The sequence below is a fragment of the Rhinolophus sinicus genome, linkage group LG07 (assembly GCF_036562045.2).
Source record: "Rhinolophus sinicus isolate RSC01 linkage group LG07, ASM3656204v1, whole genome shotgun sequence".
NCBI classification, from domain to species: Eukaryota; Metazoa; Chordata; class Mammalia; order Chiroptera; family Rhinolophidae; genus Rhinolophus; species Rhinolophus sinicus.
In genome coordinates this window covers 7,443,924-7,464,371 of record NC_133757.1, presented here as the reverse complement: position 1 = coordinate 7,464,371, position 20,448 = coordinate 7,443,924, and the positions used below count along the sequence as shown (strand labels likewise).

At 49.9% G+C, this 20,448-nt stretch overlaps 1 protein-coding gene across 47 annotated transcripts in view; it reads left to right on the top strand.

The window, feature by feature from the left end:
• The first annotated feature begins 338 nt into the window (after positions 1-338).
• Positions 339-20,448, top strand: part of DMBT1 (deleted in malignant brain tumors 1) — a 65,144-nt gene continuing 45,034 nt past the window's right edge. For 41 of the 47 annotated variants that reach the window (XM_074338898.1, XM_074338899.1, XM_074338891.1 and 38 more), the window contains exons 1-9: positions 339-474; positions 4,981-5,040; positions 6,872-6,901; positions 14,519-14,563; positions 15,212-15,541; positions 16,505-16,534; positions 17,299-17,349; positions 18,477-18,506; positions 19,272-19,322. In XM_074338898.1, coding sequence (XP_074194999.1) covers positions 414-474; positions 4,981-5,040; positions 6,872-6,901; positions 14,519-14,563; positions 15,212-15,541; positions 16,505-16,534; positions 17,299-17,349; positions 18,477-18,506; positions 19,272-19,322 — 688 coding nt within the window. In that variant the 5' untranslated portion in view covers positions 339-413. The remainder of the gene's footprint in view (positions 475-4,980; positions 5,041-6,871; positions 6,902-14,518; positions 14,564-15,211; positions 15,542-16,504; positions 16,535-17,298; positions 17,350-18,476; positions 18,507-19,271; positions 19,323-20,448) is intronic. The other 6 variants (XM_074338897.1, XM_074338895.1, XM_074338892.1 and 3 more) reach the window with 1 other exon arrangement.

The following is a 20,448-nucleotide window of genomic DNA, read 5'->3' as shown; positions in this document are numbered from 1 at the left end:
GAGATGCTTTCCCCCTTGGTACCTTGCCCTGTATTTGCCCAGAAGCCCACATCCTGCTGTGCCCCGAAACTTGGGGCTGACTTCCCACAAGTTAATTCAAGTTCTCCAAGATTAAAGTCAAGCCCATATTCAGGGAACACTTCGAGGATCATCTAGAAGGAAGTGGGAAATTGTATCACGAATGTCAGTGCTGTTGCAGTTGGTAAATAGCCAGATTCTTCCTACGCAATCAATCTAACACACCCAAACTGTTCCCACAGATTAGCTATTGACTGTTAGCAAGGTCCCTCACTTCCTTTACAATGACTTATGGCAGCAATAAAAATATACCACCCCAGGGGGCACGCCTTCTTTCAGCTAGGAACATATAAATATCGAGGTATTTTTATTCAAATTGAGAACTACCCGGCAAAATGGGGATCTCCAGGGTCATCCTTGAAATGTGTCTTTTATTGGGTCCAGTTCTATCTACAGGTATTATATTTATTTGTTATATTTGTTAACTTCACTCCTGCAAATCCAAATGATGGCAAATTATATTTACTTGTTCCTTGGTGCTAGGTTGCATCTTAAGGGGAATTTTGTATCAAGGAGGTTCTTTGCTGATAGTTGTAATTGCAAATATTTAGAAGGAATGGCTCTGTTTTGTTTTGTTTCTGGCTGAGAAATACAATGGTTGTGGTTAGAAAAAATCAGTTACTATGTCAATGTTTTCAGTGAGTCACTCAACTAAGGAGATGATTGATTGGTTTTAGAAAAAGTCCTAAAGTTGAGGGAAAGTATATGTGTACTGCTAAGAGGCCCGAAAACTTTGCCATCATTGGTTAAGCACACAGTTTGTGTACTAGGAAAGTAGGCATTTACTGCCCCTGTAAATGCTTGTTATGTGACTTCTTTCTGCAGGTGTGTCTGGCTTGACAATAAATATTTACTGAGTAAAACCAGGTCAAGTAGCTGAGCAGACAAGATCATTAAGAGTCCTCCAAGTCTGTGTCTGTCATTCACTATTTTAGATAAATGATTTGAAGCTTAGTAACTCAGCATATCTTTATGTTCTTAGAGTGTCAAGTGATAAATTGTACTTGAAAGAGCCATGGGCAAATCAGTGTGACCATTGAATCTCAACGTTGTTTTTACAGAGATACTAAGTGAACAGGACGATTAACCAGTCTCTCTCTCTCTCTCTGTCTCTCTCACTCTCACATCTAGCTGTCATCTATTATCTCTCTCCCTCCCTCCTCTCTCCCTTCATTTCTTCCTTCCCTCTGCTCTTCTACCTGCCCTTTTTTTAATGTCCCCCTTTGCTACATTCATGAATTTCAGAAGACAGGACAAAAGTATCCTAATTTCCAGATAACTTCTAGAACTCTCATTCCCACCCCTAGGCTTCTAGGGGAAGTGCGGAAGATAAAGGTTCTTTTGGGAAATTGCTTTCATGACAGTAGCACCCTGAAACCAAGCCCTCCCAGCTCTGGTGATGGGGAGCAGGTTGCATTGTGTGATGTGTGGGACACCAGTGGGCCAGCTCACAGAGGACACCCTCCTTCCCTTCTTGTCAGGAGGCCCTCCAGGTATACTGGCTCTAGGCAGTGAGGGGGCTGGAGGTCCTACGTTTTCCCCTTGGCACTATGCCCTGTCGTTGCGCAGAAGCCCAGAATATTTGAAAATGGGAGTCAGTGTTCTTAGCTCCAGCTTTGATCACTGTGAAGTAATCCCTGGATTTGCACTAACTCTACAAAGTGACATGTCAGCCCCTGAAGGCCAGGGAGAGGATGGCCTGCCTTCCTACAAAGGGGTTAAGGCAGCAGCACTCTTGGTTGGAGGGAACCTGTGGTTTTACCATGATGTCATGTACTTGTGTGTGCACAGACATGTACACACATGTACACATATGTACATATGTTCCTGTATTTGCAGAGGAATGAACCCTCTGCAGGTGCTTCCTCTGGACCAGGTACTCGGCAGCCAGTGGGCCTATATTCCCTTGTCTGAATCTACAAAACCCCCAAACTCAGGTCTCATTATTTCCACATTGCAGAAAAGGAAACTGAGGCTCAGAAAGGTTATGTAGCTCATTCAAGGTCAGCAGCTGGTGAGCAGCTGGGTTAGGACTTGATCCTGGAGGGGGTGCGCTGGCATTTGCCTAGCCGTTTTGGCCCATTCACCCTCGCTGTTTCTGCAGAGAGCCTTGGAGGTGAACTGTGGCATTTTGCTCAGTGCTGGAACCCCAAGGGGGAGCTCTGTGCTGGGTGAACCGCGGCAGCATGCGTTCTGCTGTGCTCTGGTCTTTGCACAAACTCTTGAGAAAAAGTCAGTGCATCCAGGTTTGGGCTGGGTTGGAGGGGCCATGGAACCCCTGCTGCTCCTCACCATGTCTCTGCGCTGCCATCTGCCACCTCTGGGGCCTCTGCAAGCCTCAGTTTACTCATTTGAAAAATGGGGTTGCGTTGCAACCTTATAGGGTTGTGTGGACATGAAATCACCCCTGCAGTGTCTGGCACACACGAGGTGCGAGGAACCATTCATTGTTACTCTTCTAGGTATTGTGCTAATTGTTTATCCTAACATAACTCCCTAAATGCAAGGTGACATCTCGGGTTGGATCCTGAGACAGAAAAGGAAAAAGAAAAAAAGGTGAAATCCAAATCAATTCCCGGAGTTTAGTTAACAGGAATGCACCAGTGCTGGTTTGGTAGTTGAGATCGATATACCACAGTCAGGTAAGATGTTCACATAGGGGAAATTGGGTCGGGGTAAGTGTGAAGTCTCTATTTACTCTGCGTCTTTTCTAGAACTCTATAAAACTACTCCAAAAAAATGTGTTTAACTTAACCTCCCTTGGTCGCACTTCCTCAAGGCCAACGGTTTGCAAAATGAGAAAGGCTTACAATGAATTGCTTACAAATGGATTCCTAACAAATTGTTAATCCTTGTACTTCCCCTTTCCACGGTGTATCAGAAGTTTTGGCAACGATTAATGCCTTTAAAAGAAGGAGAAAATCTAATGGAGGGACTTTTAGGCATTGTGAGAATGTCTTTAATGTGGGTGGCATGTAAACTGGGGAGGCCCTCCTTCATCGGTCAGAAGATTCCCATAGTTTGTAGCCTTATCCTTATGAGGTTATTTTGAAGGGACAGTTTATTCACAGTGTCTGTCCTTCCTTGGAGCCCCTTGCACCCACATCTTCCCCTCTGCCTGGCTCACATCTGCTTGTACTTCCTGGTAGAGCGCCAGGAAATCCCGGCACTGCGAGACTCCTGCCCTCCCCACCCCCCACAGCCACAGCCCCTCGTCCCCTGTCCTCTCATTGCTTACCTGCACATCTCACCCACCAGAGCAAATTTCCAAAGGAGGCATCGTGTAAACTCAATATTCCCCGTGCCTGATGGAGTTTAGCATCTAGTAGGTGCTCGATACGTGGTTGCTGAGTGAATCGTTCCCTCCCACTCTGCTGAAATTGCGGTCTCATTTCCCTTGCATATGCTGCAGGACAGGGGGTTTCAAACTCATCTGGTCACTGGTTAAAACACATACTGCTGGGCACCCCCTCCAGAGCTCCTGATTCATAAGTCTGGCGGAGGCCTGAGAATTTGCGTTTTTCACAAAGCCCACATACCGGCTGGTCCTGTTGGCTCATGGCACCCACTTTGAGAACCATTGCTCTAGAAGAACTCTTTTCTAATGTGACTGGGACAGGTAGTCGGTTGGGTACTCAAAAATATTGTTTAAAATATGATACGTATACATTTGAAATGTTTTCTTTCTAGATTAAAACAGACAAATACACTTTGACATTCCAATTTGTTGCTGTCAGTGTTCTCTCAGTAGTTCTGTGCTGTCTTTCTAGGGTAAACCTCACCCGTGTTGCATATCTATCATACTTGATTTTAGCTTCTTTAATGTGGAGCATGAAATGAAAGACATTTGCAGAGCAGTGTGAGTGCACAAGTCCCATGTTTCACATATCTTTCTCCTGGTTTTTTTTTTTTTTTTTTTTGCTGTCTCACTCGCCTGATTTCTTTTTAGCAACTTGATTTTATTTCCAAAACACTCAGACTTATTTTTTTTTATAGAAAGACATCTTTCTTCTTGTCCCCATAGTTCATCAAATTCCTTAATATTTAATTTAATTTAAATGCCAAGTGAAACTGGCATAAAACAGATTTGGGAAGCATCTGCCTCTAGTTGATTGCACAGCTTAGTTGGTTGGAGTGGAAGTTGCCAAAAGTGTTAGAAGTTAGCCCACCAGCCCTACTGTTCAATGGATCCGGCTAAGGGGTTCCGTAAAAGACAGTTAAGAGAACTGCATGTCTACTGCCATCTCTGGGATACCTTTCACCTAGAGTAGCCAGATATAGCACATACAAATATAAGACACCCAATTAAATTTGAGTTTTGGATTAAAAAATGTTTTCTTAAGTATAAGTATATCCCATGTAATATTTGGAATATACTTATACTGAAGAAGTACTCATTATTTATCTGAAAATCAAATTTAATTGAGTGTCCTGGATTTTATCTGGCAACCATACTTTCACCCCATTTTTTCTTGACATATGTCTATGACTCCTCCCAAATCTAGTTGACAAAGCTACTTCTCTCTGGTTCCTCCTGCCCTTCGCCCAAGCACATGAATTGCCCCGTCTGAGAGTTCCATGCCCCCTCCACTCTGTGTTCTTCATAGGCCAAGAACGAATTGCCAGTCTGGTAGCCGAGCAGCCTCTGAGCTCCAGAGGACTGAGCCTTACCCTCCATGATGGATCCCTCCTTTCCCCCCCAGCTTTTAACCCAGTGCCTCATGTGCAGTCAGAGATTAGTCCCTATTTGCTGAGTGAATTAATTAATGAGTGACAGGCCCAGCTAACCCTCCAAAGTGCAGTGTGATGCACTCCCTCCCTTGCTCCTATTAGCAAGGGCATCAGATTTAATGCTTGTTTTCAGCAGAGCTCTCAACTGGCCTTTTGTCTTTGTATTTTCAGTAACATCAAAAACAGAAGACATCACGGAACCCGTTTTTAAGGAGACACAGAGGCCAACTGGTAAGGCTATCTAAACTCTGGGACTGGTGGTTGTGGGGCCCAAGGCCACCCGGGGTCAAGGACTTAGGAAGGACTATTGCAGAGAATTCTGCTGGGTTTTAGATGTAGGACAGGAAGTACATCCTCTGATGGGGTCCACCTGGGCCCTCAGCCTCTTCTTTGCGAGGTTCCACACTGGCCAGAAGTCAGGCCCTGAGTCTCCATGCCAGCCTCTGCCTAGCCATCCATACCTCTTTCCTAAGACCTCTGCCCCACCCCCCACTCCAGTCTGCCTCACTGGGTGTCCCGCGAGGGTTACAGCCAGTCAGCGAGACAACAGAAGCAGGTGGGGACAGCAGCAACTAACTGAGGCTCTCTGGATATCATCACTTTTTTTTTCTTTTTTTCTAGAATTTGTAACAAGTCTTGGGGAAATGGCCAATACCCCTGCCTCAGTCAATGCTTTAAATGGTAGCTTTTTCTGCTCACTATTTCCTCACCTGATTGTGGCCCTGCCTGTGCAAAAGTACAGACCATGATTTGGAGCAAATAACTCAAATGTTACAAAAGTATATACCAGGAGGCAGAATAGTAAAATGGAAACGGTTTAAGAGCACCTGTCTGAGTACAAATCCTACCCCTATCACTTACTAGTCAGTTGATCTTCGGTCACCTTCCTGAGCCTCAGTTTCCCCACAGGGCTGTTTTGAGGGTTAACTATATATGTATATATATATGCTCAAAATCGTCTGCCATGATTAACCTTTAAGAATCAGCACCCCTGCGTGGGTGTAAGGGAGAACAGATGTCACAAGTGTAGAATTTTGAGGGGCACAGATATGAGCATTTTAGAAGATCTCTCCTTGACAGGTAGACACCTAGAGCATCGCTCTGCTTTCTGAGTGGGGCGTCATCCCTGGCACAAAGAGCATTTCATGATTGGAACGGGACTTGAGTGGTCAGGCCAGAGGCAGAAGTGGGACCTGAAAGTGGCGTTGCCACAAAGGCCCCTCAAAACACAAGGTTGGCCAAACTCCGCTGAAGAGGCAGGGAAGTTTAGCTTGTTAAGTTCAAACGCCAAAACACGCTAAGGAATCTTTCATTGCCCTGATTTTCTGGGTCCTCGATCACTGTGAAGGGCTCTGAATCACACCCAATCCCACTACCTTGGCCTGCAGAAGGAACAGACAGGGAAATCTCTATGCCTCCCTCTAGATTTGGCCTTGAGACTGGTAAACAGAAGGAGCTGGGGTCGGGGCCAAGTGGAGACTGTGCCAGATTGCACATTGCTTAATGCCGTCATCACACACGGTGCCCCAGGAACCCTGGCACAGGACTCTGTTTTCTTAACGATGGAGTGAAAATTTCTCCAGGTGAGGGTCAGAAGGAACAGGCTATCTTATTTACTTATAAGACATTTACTTATTTAGGGGAGCCTCTGAGTGGCTATACCCAGTGATGAGTCCGCTCCCATTTCAGATGAGGGTAGATTCAACGGCCACCTAAAATCCTTGACAACCAGTGTGAACTGACTTCTCTTACCCAGAACCTTCTTTCTAAGCCTAGATAACATCCTGTGACTATAAACTGCAGCATTAGGGGGCCTGGCGAAGACATGTACTTTATTACATTTAAAATAACTGAACATCCCATATCCAACCCACTTGTTCTAACCTACAATTGCAAACGCCCCAAACCCTGTGAGCAAGCAGGTGGGAGGCACAGAAACCCAAGATTGAACCACAGCGCCCCCTGGCAGAACTGTAACGTAAAGCCTGAGCCAATGCCGTAAATGCAGGTCGTTTACAATCGGCAGGACCTCCTTTCTAAGATGCGTTTGGTTTCTTTCCAGGTCGGCGGATCCTCTGGAGTACAGACAATGGTATGACCTTTTAACACTTGTATTCCTGGCGTTTTGCTCACTGGCTGGGTCAGCCAGTTCTGCTGCTGCTGTTGGCTACTTGAGGCTGAGTGCATTCTTGGCCACGGGGCTAGAGCCTACCTGCCCTTTGCAATGCAGAGGTGGAGACGGAGGGGTCAAGGAGTGCTGAGACTGTAGGCATGTCCCATGTGTCATTCTCCTGTTTTCTCTCTGCCTCTTGGTCATTCATTGCATGGGGTTAACTTTAGCTTGGCTGCAGGAGAGATTGGGGGGTGGGGAAAGTCAGTGCCTCTTCTCGCAGCGAATGACAGTTATCTTGAAGATAGCTAACGTCGCCCAAGCACCTGCTATGTACTCTGGGCAAAATTATTTGCATGCACCAAATGAGTTAATATATATATAAAAGCATTTAAAATACTACCTGGCACGTAATAAGTACTCAACTAATGCACATAGTAAGTACTGTTATTACAAAATTGTCCCAATACTTTGAGGTAAGTAGTTTTATTATCCCCATTTTGCAGATGGGGAAGCCGGGGCCTAGGGAGGTAACTAGTCAATAGTTGTACGTCTAAGATCATGTGGTGGCTAAGAGGCCGGGCAGAGATTTGAACCCAGAGATTTGCCTTTGCCTCTGCCCACGCTTCTTACTAAGTGCACCCATCTTTCCTCATTCTCTGCAGGGAGAGCATACACACTTTACACCAAATTTCATATGTCAGCGTCCTTCCTGTGCTCACTTAGGACAGCTGACCCTGTCATTCAGTTCTTGGCTCTCTTGAGGCCAAGCCCTGCCCTTTTGGAGCGTGTCCTGAGAGTCCAGAAATAGCCTGGGAGAAGCTTACGGGATAGTTGTCTGGTGATTGACACACAGCAAGGGACAGGCTGAGGCAGAGAGACTGAGAGCTCTTCTGCAGGGACCCTTCGCAGGAGTGACCAGAAAGGGGCAGCGAGGAGAACAGGAGATGCCCACAATGCACCTTGGGAAGTCCTTAGAAACAGTCCAGTTGGCCTCTCCTCCTTTCCCTGAACTTCCGCCCCTCACAACAACCACAGCCACCACCTGCCCCCTTATTTTCCATCCCATTCCAACCTCTCTGGTCATTTCCTGGCCACATATTTCTCATCACCTCAAAATCACCATTGAAAAGCCACAGCCAGGATTTAGCTGCCGCCGCCAGGATGTTGACCTGGAGCCCTCAGGACCCGCTGCCTGCTTTCCTGGCATAACCCGTGTGGGTGACTGAGCAGGATCACGTCAGGCAGGAAGGTGGTGACCACCGACTCCCCGTCGCATCCACCTTTACGGTGGGAACCAGGTCTCTAAGCCCCTCACAGGAGGTGTGAAAGGCAGCTCGAGGCCCACTCTTAGACAAATGCCATCTTGCGCTTGATGGGAGTGGAAAGTACACTGAGGCCTGTTGAGCAGTGACTTGAACATATCTGTGCTTTATAAGGATAGAACTTGGGAGAGTCTGGGTGAGTTCGAGGATTCCTGTCAGTACAGGAATGGGCACAGAGTGGGTTCTCCATAAATGCCGTTTGAGTGAGCGAATGTGGATGGATAAGAGAAAAGGAAGGGCAGGGGTAGGGGGGTCAGCTGGGAGGCCCCTGGAGCAGGCCAGGCGCAAGAGAAGGAAGATCTAACCTAATAAAATGGCGATGGGAATAAGAGGAAAAAAAGAGCCTGGTGATAAGTTGGACATAAGAGGTGAGGAGAAGGAATCAAATGTGACAACCGAATTTCCAACACAGTTGATGTGGAGTTGGTGACACCGTTGATTCCAATGGAGAAAAAGGGTTGTGTGAAGTGTGGGGTGATGAGGTGGGACGTCCAGGAGGCCACTGAAAACGGTGGTGTCAGGTTTGGGGCTGGGGTTGTCAGGACTGGTCAGCACTGGAGAGGTGGACGTGGGGGTCCTCTTTCTGGAAAGCTCTCAGAGTATGTGAGTAGGTCCTTCAAGGGGAAAGATAAAGTGCGAAGAGGGCTGGCATAGCGCTTGGGAGAGGAGTAATGTAAGGTCTTCAGAGAGGAGAGAAGTCAGTGAAGGAGGCGGAGCAGTCGTCAGAGAAAGGAGCAGAATAGTGAACTCTGGGGAGTGAAAGCCAGGGGAAGGGGGGCAGGGTGAGAGTGAAGAGGAGGGCGTCCTGCCGTGTCAATGCAGGTTTCCCTCTGAGGCTGGTGAACCGATCGGTGTCAGGGCCGGTGGAGGTCCTGTACCAAGGCTACTGGGGCACTGTGTGTGACGATGGCTGGGACGTCCAGAATGCAGATGTCGTCTGTTGGCAGCTTGGCTGTGGCCATTCGGTGTCAGCCCTGGGTGGGGCCCACTTTGGTCAGGGCTCAGGGAACATTCTCTTGGGTGATGTGTATTGCATGGGATGGGAGCCCTGCCTATTGAACTGTCCCCACAGTGGGTGGGACAACCATGAATGTGGACACAGGGAAGACGCCGGAGTCATGTGCTCAGGTAGTGCAGATATCACCTTGCACTGTCACCTGTGCCCCTTTGGGGACAGGAACTCCAGCTCTCCTTAACATGGAGGCACATATGCGCAATGCTTTGCAGTTTACCTCTAAGTCATATCTTATTTGGTGTTAGAGGGCAGGTATTGCCGTCTCTTTTCACAGATAAAGAAATGGAGACTCAGAGGGCAAATGACTTGCCTAAAGTCTTAAAGCTGGGAGGTGGTAGAGGCAGGTGTCAATCTCAGTCTCCTTCAGAGCTTGCTGAGGCAATCATGCAGGGGACTAGTTCCAATGGGCAGAGTCGTGACCATCCCTGGCCTGGCAGGTCCAAATACCTTCCTATATGACACCTTCTCCTCCTTGTCAAGGTGGGGGACAAGGGTTGGGGACTTCTGATCCTTAAAACTGAAATCTATGCCAAAATCAAACATTGGCGTAACTAATGTTCTCTTTATTGGGGCTTAAATGACGAGCAAAAGATGGTTACACCCTCAGTGGAAAAGAAAAAATTCTCCCTGATTCGACGTGGTAGATCCCAGGGCTGCTTTTCTCCTTTGTTCACAGAGTGCTGGTAGGTGTTCAAGCACGAAAGGGTCCTTTAATCCACACAGAAACCGGAGGATGCTGCCCGTTGCGTGTCCCCCTAATGGGAGCTTCTAGTTAAGCTGTGCATCTTTAGAGCAGCCTCTGACATTTGCTGTGTGGACTGGTGTGTGCACATGCCACCACACATAGCAAGTGACCCCAGTAATCCAACCACCACATGAGAATGGCTTCCCCAAGAGAGTGTGGCCCTCCAAGCAGTCATTTTGGTTTATTTCGGCATTTGGCGCTGCATCTCTAGAAACTGTCTTTCTTCCTAGTTGGGGGCACCTTCTCAGGAACATCTCAGTGAGGGTAGATATTTGCTACTTGAGGGTGTGTTTGAGCCATAGAACTCGTCAACTGGTATTTGAGGTCCAAGCTTGTGACTAAGGTGGGGCTGTTAATTGACTGGGTGATTTTCTGGATGGAGACTCTGGAAGCAGAGCAGGTGGGGGGATGTTGACAGGAGCAAAGGATGTCCCTGGTGTCATCCCAGCATTGAATGAGGGCCAGGAAAGTGGCAGGGAAATGAGTCCTGTTTCATAAGGAAGAAACATCACCTTTTAGCATCCAGCATCTTGTTTCAGAGCCAAGGAGTAGAGGGTCAATTCTCTTTAAATGAGAGCCAACATCAGATGGCCTCTTCTTCCCTCTGCATTGTAACTTCTTTCCTTACCATGGAGGGGCCCCTGATAACAACTGTGGAAGGTAATGTTTGTTACGTGGGATCCCAGTGGACTCATTACCCCACTGCACCCTGATCCACAAGAGAGGCACAAGGTGTAAAAGATGGGGGTGCTCAGCTTCCAAGTGGGGGTGCCTCTGAACAAGGCTGCAGGCCTGAATGGATATCACTTCCATGGACCATGTCCCTGAGATTAAGGAAGAATCAACCTACAGATGCATCTTGAAGGAGCTCCAAGGTGGACGTTGGTGTCCTATCTTCAGGGGCTTCTGTCACGCATGCTCGGTGTACGCCCCTCAGTGCACACCTCACCAGTCCATGATGACCCCTGGCCAGGCTGAGGTGCTGAGTCTCTGGCTATAGGGCCTAGAGAGGCAAGTGCAAACGTGCTGGGCAACACCCTTGCCTGTGCCCTGTCCTGAGCCCATTTCAGCCTACTTTTGTTCTTCCTCAGTAGAGAAGGACCATGGACTTCAGCCTGTGGGCAGCAGAAGTTCCGTGCATCACCTTGGGGTGCCTCCAGTGAGAAAGCTGGGAGGTACAGTCAATACAGCCTGAGGTTCTGGCAGCCTGGGCTTTGGGAAGGAAAGTCATGGCCCATTTCCCATGGGAAACGGCAGTAGGACAAGAGAAGGACAGTCTCCACACCAAGGCCCCTCCCTAGGGCTCATCACGGATCAGTTGGGAGTCCTAATGATATGCCTGTCAGGCATTTCTGTTCCTTGGGCTTTATGTTTTCCTGTTTCTAAGGCCAATGAGGTGAGGCCTGACTTCACCTTCTCTTTCTATTTCCTTTGATTAAGGACACAGATGTCACTAGATCTGAGGATAATATTGGCGTTATTCCAACTTAGCCATGTCTCTACCCAAGATTCTTCATTGCAGCAGCTATAAGATGAAAACCTGCTGCTCTCTGCAGTTATTTCCCCTGAGAACCCTGCTATGTATTAGGGTATTGGATGGACCTGACAAGACTTTTCGTACAACTAGTCCAGACAGGGGTGCAAGCAATGGGTTGGGGGGGCTTGGCTAACTGCCTATGACACAAGACTGCAGATAGGACTTATCTAGAGCTGTTAGAAACTCTACTGGGGTTGGAGGTAGGGGTCACACTTCTTCCAGATCCCAAAAGACCTCAGATAGACGTAAAAGCCCAGTAGATAATTCAGACAAAAACTGAGTGCTCTGGTTGCAGTAGGTTAAGAGTAGCTCTCAAGTGATCTTCTCTTCAAGCTCCAGCACCAAGCAGGCTGTTTCTGGAGCCTTGGACAAGCACCAGAGCTCCTCGAAACAATTTCAAAACCACAGGTTTAAAGCCAGAATCTTAATGGAGAAAGATTAGCAGCATTTCAACTAAAGTAAAAAGCAAGGCAAGTATGCTCTTCAGCCCCGTGCTGTTAAAAATTGTACTAGCAATACTAGGCAATGCAATTAGACAGGAAAACTGAATTAGAAGCTTAAGCATGTGAAAATTATTTTTGCACCCATTCCCTGGAGCCCTGCATAAGTCACATGTGGGATGGTCAGAATTAGGCTCAGTAGGTTGATACAGAGATATTTCTCATCTAAAAATAGCCCTTTTAAAGTGAAAGAACTCAAGGCGAGACAGGTTTCTTGGCTTCTCCAAAGTTACACAGCAAGACAGATCAGAAATGACATCTACTATTAAATGGCACTCCTATTAAAAATGACAATGTGAATCACAGCACGTAAATATCCCTCTCTAACCTTCCCTAGGCTCTCTCTCTGCTTCTGAAGCTAGCTTGTGTTTGAGTGTGACAGGAGGAAGCTCAAGATTTGCCCTTCATTAGCCGAGCCCCTGTGAAGGGGGCCGAGGGAAGGGTCCCTGAGAGATGCTCCCTCACTGATCAGTGTGAGCCCTGGAGGCCTGATGAGTCATTCTGGGACTTTGCTCCTGTCTCAGGTCTTGGGCTGGTGTTGTTGGTATACAGGGGAGAGTGTGCAGGCAGCTGGGCTGCAGATGGGCCAGGTCGGCTCCAGGAAGTGCACGTTTCAGGCAGGGCTCAGGGCCAATTGTCCTGGATGACGTGAGATGCTCTGGGCATGAGTCCTACTGTGGAGCTGCCCTCACAGTGGCTGGAATTTGCACAACTGTAACCACGGGGAGGACGCCGGCGTCATCTGCTCAGGTGGGCCTCAAAGATCACCAGGCCTCTTTCTGGGGTGATGTTGCTGAGAACAAACACAGTTTCCTTTACGGACCCTCACCCAAGCCTCATAGCATCATCTCTGAGCCTGTAGTTTATCCCAGGGCAGCTGGCAGCCAGGGTACTTTGTCACGTGCTCTACTTACAGACTTAGGTCAGTTACTACGTGTCACATGCATCTTGCAGGTGTAGCCCGAGTTCTGTTTTGAATGACTATGGCACCCGTGTTCATACACACGGTCAAGCGTTCTGAGGGCAGAGCAGGCCTTTGCATGTGCCCAAGTAGTGCGAACTTACCTCCCATCCTGGAGTTCAGCTTGGGCGTTCTTCACAGGGCACAGTCATTTTTGAGGGGCCAGGGAGGGTTGGTGGGCAACACCCCTCTACTGTGATTTTATTCCTTTCAGCTCTACTGGCTGCCAAAGCAGAAGAGAGGATGCTAGAGCACAGCGTTCATTACGCAATATTGTGAGGAAAGTTCTGGAGAAGGGAAAGTGTGAGATGGAATGCTAATGAGCCCGTTAGGACCTCGGGGCGTGTGGAGGGAAGCCTGGGAAACCAACCAGAAACTCTAGACAGCCTCAATGTCATCATACTTCAAGGCAGAAAAATTAGGGTCTACCTGAAACTATTTCTTTGGACCATTCTATGATAAACATTTGGTGTCAATGCACAGCCTGTGGTGCCCTGTCCCAGAAGTGACACTGGTTTTCCTCTTCAGGAACCTAAGCCTTCAGAGTCAGTGAGGCAGGCACTGGCAGTGTCCATGCACGGGGCACGTGGGAAACATCAGCTTGGCCTGTATCTTGGCATAGATACTCGGCAACTGTCTTCATCCTTGGATCAGGGGTGAAGGGGCAGGGCTCGTGTATGCTTTGTGTCTGACTTCCCTTGACTTCCTCACAGCTACTCAGTCCCAGATCACATTCTGGCCAGGTGAGTCGCCGGCATCCTTACTCAGGATGTCCCTTTACTAGCTGCCCATCCGACACACTATGATTGAATGACTCCTCTTGGAGGCGGGCACCCAGGGGCACAGGATTTTGGCTGTAGGTCACGGAGAATGACAGCAGTGGTTCTGAAGTAGGTAGGGGACTCCCCAGGCTACAACCCGTCCTGCATCCGGCTCACTTTTCACCAACTCCGTTGATACTGTCCCATGTGACTGGTGTCTCTGGTCAGAGAGGCGGCTCGTGTTTCATGAACCTTGGCCCAGTTAAAATTGATGCTACAGGAATGCTGTGAGGGAATAGCCGTCCAGAACCCCTGTGCGTTTGCTGATTAGACTAGAGACGAGGCTGGCTGCTCTCCCTCCCTCAAAACTTGCTGCACCTTGAGATTCAGCAGGGTCACACATGCATCCAAAAATCGCAGAGACAGTGCCTAGGGGATTCCAAGGTGATAAGCGATTATGTTCCAGTGGGTCCCAGGACACGTGATTGGCTCCAGATCAGTTCACTGCGGGCCTTGCCTATTTTTGTCCAAGGTTCCGAGTCAGGAAAACAACCTCAGACTTCCCAGTAATTTCATGGCTCAGTTGAGGAACTTCCTCCCAGATGACCTAGGGCAGAAGATGGCTTATGCCTCCCACACACGTGACAAGTGACAGATGGCACATGTGCAATTGTCACGATGCCCACCAACAGTTTTTGCAGTGCATTCTTTCTGTGAGGCCTAACACTGGCTCTTGTCTTTCTCGCCACTTCCAGACTTCTGGTACACCTCATCCACAAGTGGAATGCCAAGCACAACAGGTAAGTATCACTGTCCAACCTTCCATGGGCTCTGTCTCTGCTTCTGAAGCTAGCTTGTGTTTGAGCGTGACAGGGGAGGCTCGGGGTGTGCCCTTCCTTAGCCTAGTCCCTGTGAAGGGGGCCGAGGGATGGGTCCCAGAGAGATGCTCCCTCACCGATCAGGGTGAGCCCTGGAGGCCTGATGAGTCATTCTGGGACCTGGCTCCTGTGCCGGTCTTGGGCTGGTGCTGGTGGTAACGGGGGAGAATGTGTGTCCTGCATCTGTCTGGCCAAGGTCCCTTCACATGCCGGAGCTTTGCCACAGCCAGCCGGGACAACACGGAGCCAAGCAACTGCCAAACCGGGGGATGGTGTTGGCCTGGCTTCAGAGCTCTGTGCCTCTACCATGGTTGTGGTGTGGCGATGGCAGGCCTGTTCTCATGTGTTGGAGTTTTGGGGTGCTTCCTGACATAGCGGCATCAGTAGACCTCAGAACGATGCCATGTGTCTGCTCCTTTCCCCTGATGAGGGTTAACCCCTGGCCCGGTCCTAACGTGTCCTGTTGCCCTGAGAACATTGGCTAAAAGAATGTACCCAGATTCTAGAAAATGCCTCTGACGTGATAGCTACAGACACACACTGAGGGGGTCCTCCTGTGCCGCACTCTAGGGTTCGGGACCAAATCGAGTTTGGCTCTGAGGCTGGTGAACGGAGGTGACCGGTGTCAGGGCCGGGTGGAGGTCCTGTACCGGGGCTCGTGGGGCACCGTGTGTGACGACAACTGGGACACCAACGACGCCAACGTGGTGTGCAGGCAGCTGGGCTGCGGCTGGGCCAGGTGGGCTCCAGGAAGTGCCCGTTTCGGGCAGGGCTCAGGGCCGATTGTCCTGGATGACGTGAATTGCTCGGGGCACGAGTCCTACCTGTGGAGCTGCCCACACAATGGCTGGAACTCGCACAACTGTAACCACGGGGAGGACGCCGGCGTCATCTGCTCAGGTGGGTCTCAAAGATCGCTGGGCGTCCTTCTGGGGTGATGTTGCTGAGAACAAACTCACTTCCCTTTAGGGACCCTCACCCACACCCCAGAGCGTCATCTTGGAGCCTGTAGTTTATCCCAGGGCAGGTGGCGGCCAGGGTAGCTTGTCACGTGCTCTACTTGTAGATGTAGCTTGGTTACTACGTGTCACATGCATCTTCCAGGCATCGTCCGAGTTCGGTTTCGAGGTGACTATGGCGCCCGTGTTCACACATGGGGTTAGGCTTTCTGAGGGCAGAGCAGGGGGCCTTTTCCCTTGACCACAGTAGAGGGAGCTGACCTCCCATCCTGGAGTTCACCTCGGGCATTCTTCTCAGGGCACGGTCATTTTTGAGGGGCCAGGAAGGGTTGGTGGGCAACACTCCTCTACGATGACTTCATTCCTTTGGGCTCTCCCGGCTGCAGCGCAGAAGACAGGATGCTACGGCACAGCGTTCGTTATGCGATATTGTGAGGAGAGGTTGGGAGAAGGGAAAGTGTGAGATGGGATGCTAATGAGCCCGTTAGGACCTTGGGGAGTGTGGTGTGGGGCCTGGGGAACCAACCAGAAAGTCTTAGACAGTCTCAATTTTATCATACCTCAAGGCAGAAAAACTGGGGTCTACCTCAAACTATTTATCGGACCACTCTGTAATAAACCTTTGGTGTCAGTACCCAGGCTGTGGTTCTCTGTCCCTGAAGTGACACTGGTTTTCCTCTGCGGGATCCTACGCCTGCAGGGTCAGTGAGGCAGGCACCGGCAGTGGACAGAGCACAGAGAGGCTCTGGGTGGGCACTGGCAGTATCCACGCACGGGGCACGTGACAGGCATCAGCTTGGCCTGAATCTCGCCATAGTCGGCGAGTGTCTTCATCCTTGGATCAGGGGTGAAGGGGCAGGGCTCGCGTACGCTTTGTGTCTGACTTTCCTTCTCTTCCTCTCAGCTGCTGAGACCCAGACCACATTCTGGCCAGGTGAGTCACCGGCATCCTTACTCAGGATGTGCCTTTACTAGCTGCCCATCCGACACGCTATGATTGAATGACTGCTCTTGGAGGCGGGCACCCAGGGGCACAGGATTTTGGCTGTAGGTCACGGAGAATGACAGCAGTGGTTCTGAAGTAGGTAGGGGACTCCCCAGGCTACAACCCGTCCTGCATCCAGCTCACTTTTCACCCACTCCGTTGATACTGTCCCATGTGATTGGTGTCTCCGGTCAGAGAGGCGGCTCGTGTTTCATGAACCTTGGCCCAGTTAAAATTGATGCTACAGGAATGCTGTGAGGGAGTAGCCGTCCAGAACCCCTGTGCATTTGCTGATTAGACTAGAGACGAGGCTGGCTGCTCTCCCTCCCTCAGAGCTAGTGACTCCTTGAGATCTGAGGGTCACAGGTGCATCTAAAAATGTCAGAGACAGTGCCCTGTGTACGGCCAGGTGACAAGCGATTATGTGCCTGTCAGGACCAGGACACGCGATTGACTCCAGGTCCAATTTCCACGGGCCCTGACTCTGTTGAAGCTTCACAGTCAGGAAATGACCTCCGACTTGGCAGTGACTTCGTGGCCTAGGTGAGGGCCTTCCTATCAGATAACCTAGCTGAGCTCACAGCTTGTGCCCCACGCAGACGACTAAGGAGCAGGATGCACATGTGGAATTGTCAGGATGGTCACCAACAGTTTCTTCAGTGAGTTGTTTCTGTGAGGCCTGACTCTGGTCTTGTCCTTCTCGCCACACTCAGATTTCTGGACCAGCACATCGACACCTCAAACGACAATGCCAAGCACAACAGGTAAATATCCCTGTCCATCCTTCCATGGGCTCTGTCTCTGCGTCTGAAGTAAGGTTGAGTCTGAGATTGATAAACGGAGACTCTGGGTTTACCCATCCTTAGCCTAGTCCCTGTGGAAAGGGTTATGGGGCGGGTTCTCTGACGACCAGGTTGACGTGTAATATAGAGGGCAGCTATCGCTGTCAGTGGGCAGGTGTCAGCAGAGATCTTCCACCATTTATCAGTGTAAGCCCTGAGTCCTCCAGACTCATTCTGGGACCGGTCCTTGCTCAGGCCATGGCTAGTACCGTTGGGGTACAGGTGAGAGTCAGTACCGATTTGTGTGGCTTTAGTCCCATCACCTGCTTGAGCTTTGCCAGGACCAGCCAGGGCTCACAGGAGCCACCAAGTACTGAACAGGGGGAGCGTGTTGACCTTTCCGTGGAGGTCGGGGCTCCACCCTTGGTGTGTCCCATGTGTGGGGATGGCAGTCCGTCTCTCATTCATCAGAGGTCACGGGTACATCCATACACTGGAACCTCCATAGACCTCCCAGGACACGACGTGTCTGCTCCTTTCCGGTGATGCAGGTGACCTTCTGACCGGGGTGTGTGACCAGGAAAAGTGCTCGAAACACGCCTGAGGCCTGTGAGATTATGACACAGCACAGTGTTCATTTATGAAACACAGAGAAGTAGGCAGGGAGAGGTGAAGTTTGAGTGTCAGCGACCAGGGAATGGAATGCTTGGGTAGTGTGGCCTGACCCATGGGAAAAAATAAAGAAACCATTATAAAGCCACATTGTCTTCACACATCATGGCAGATTTGGGGGCTACCTCATCGTATTTCTTTGGCCCGTTCTGTGATAAACGCTTGGTGTCAATGCATAGGCTACAGTGCCCTGTCCTAGAAGACACTGTTTTTCCTATTCGGGAAACTGAGCCCTCAGACTCAGCAAGGCAGACACTGGCAGGGGACAGAGGACAGAGAAGCTGTGGGTGGGCGCTGGCCGTGTCCATGCACAGGGCACATGAGAGGCCAAGCTCGGTGTGTATAGGCTGAGTGTCTTCAACCTTGGATTTCGTGTGTGTGTGGTGGGGGTGTGAAATTCTGTGTTTTGTGTCTGACTTTCTTTCTCTTCCAAACAGATACGGAGAGTCCGTCCACTATCTGGGCAGGTGAGTTTCCCGCATTCTTACTTGATGTCCCTTTACCAGCTGCAAAACCAACACACTGTGATTGAACGACTGCTCTAGGATGCAGGCAACAAGGAAAATATGATTTTGGCCCTCGGTCAATGAGAATGAAGGCAGTGCTTCTGAACTAGACATGAACTACCCAGGCTCCAAAGCATTCTGTATCCAGCTAAGATTTCACTCATCCGTTGATACTGTCCCATGTAACTGGCTTCTAAGGTCAGGGTAGCAGCTTCGTGATTCATGAACTTGGCCCTGTTAGAATTGGCAGAAGAAGAATGCTACGGGTAATAGCCCTTGATAACCCCTGACCGTTCACTGATTGGACATGAGACAAGGTGGCTTCGCTGCCTCCCTCAGAGCTTGCTTTACCTTGACATTCAGCAGGATCGTATGTGCATCCCAGAATGGCAGAGACAGTGTCCAGGGGATGGCAGGGTGAGAAGCGATTATGTTCCTGGTGTCCCAGGACTCGTGAGTGGCTCCAGGTCAGCTCACCCAGGGCCCTGACTCCCTCAGTCCAACTTTCAGAGTCTGGGCAACCCACTCAGACCTGCCAGTGATTTCGTGGGTCAGTTGAGGGCCTCCTCCCAGATGCCCTAGCAGAGAAGACGGCTCGTGCACCACACACAGGTGGCAAGTGGCAGATTGTACATGTGTAATTGTCACGATGCCCACCAACAGTTTCTTCAGTGAGTTCTTTCTGTGAGGCCTGACGCTGGCTCTTGTGTTTCTCGCCACTTCCAGATTTCTGGACCACCACATCCACAACTGAAACGACAATGCCAACCACAACAGGTAAGTATACCTCTCCAACCTTCCATGGTCTCTCTCTCTCTCTGCTTCTAAAGACAGGTGGGGTTTGAGAGTGATAAAAGAAGATTACGGTAATACCCATAGTTATCCTAGTCCCCCTCGTGGACGGGACAGGAGGTGGGGTCTCTGACCACCAGGTTGACGTGTAATATAAAGGGCAGCTATTGCGGTCAGTGGGACTCTGGGTATAGGTCAGCAGAGATCTTCCACCATTTATCAGCGTAAACCCTGAATCCTCCAGACTCATTCTGGGATCGGGCCTGGCTCAGGCCATGGCTGGTACCCTTGGGGTACAGGTGAGAGTGTCAGTAGCGATTTGTGTGGCCAAAGTCCCATCACCTGCTTGAGCTTTGTCAGGACCAGCAGGGAACTCGCACGAGCCACCAAGTACTGAACAGGGGGAGTGTCTTGACCTTTCCGTGGAGGTCGGGGCTCCACTCTTGGTGTGCCCCGTGTGTGTGGGGATGGCAGTCCTTCTCTCGTTCATCAGTGGTCACGGGTACATCCATACACTGGAGCCCCCATAGACCTCCCAGGACACGATTTGTCTGCTCCTTTCCTGTGATGCAGGTGACTTTCTGACCGTGCTGTGTGGCCAGGAAAAGTGCCTGTAAGAACCCTAGGCCTGCGAGCTACAACACAGCACAGCTTTCTTTTACGAAATACAGAGAAGTAGGCAGGGGGAGGTAAAGTTTGAGTGTCAGCGGCCAGTGAATGTAAGTGTAATGGAAAGTTCGGGCATTGGGGAGTGTGTCATGACCCATGTGGAAAAACAAAGAAACCATTATAAAGCCACAATGTCTTCACACATCAAGGCAGAAATTGGGGTCTACCTCAACCCATTTCTTTGGACCATTCTGTGATAAACGCTTGGTGTCAATGCATAGGCTATGGTGCCCTGTCCCAGAAGTGACTGGTTTTCCTTTTCGGGAAACTAAGCCCTCAGGCTCAGCAAGGCAGGCAATAGCAGTTGACACAGGACAGAGAGGCTGTGGGCGGGCACTGGTAGTGTCCACGCACGTGGCACGTGAGAGGCTACAGCTCGGTGTGTATAGGCTGAGTGTCTTCACCCTTGGATTTTGTGTGCGTGCGGTGGGGGTGGTGAAAC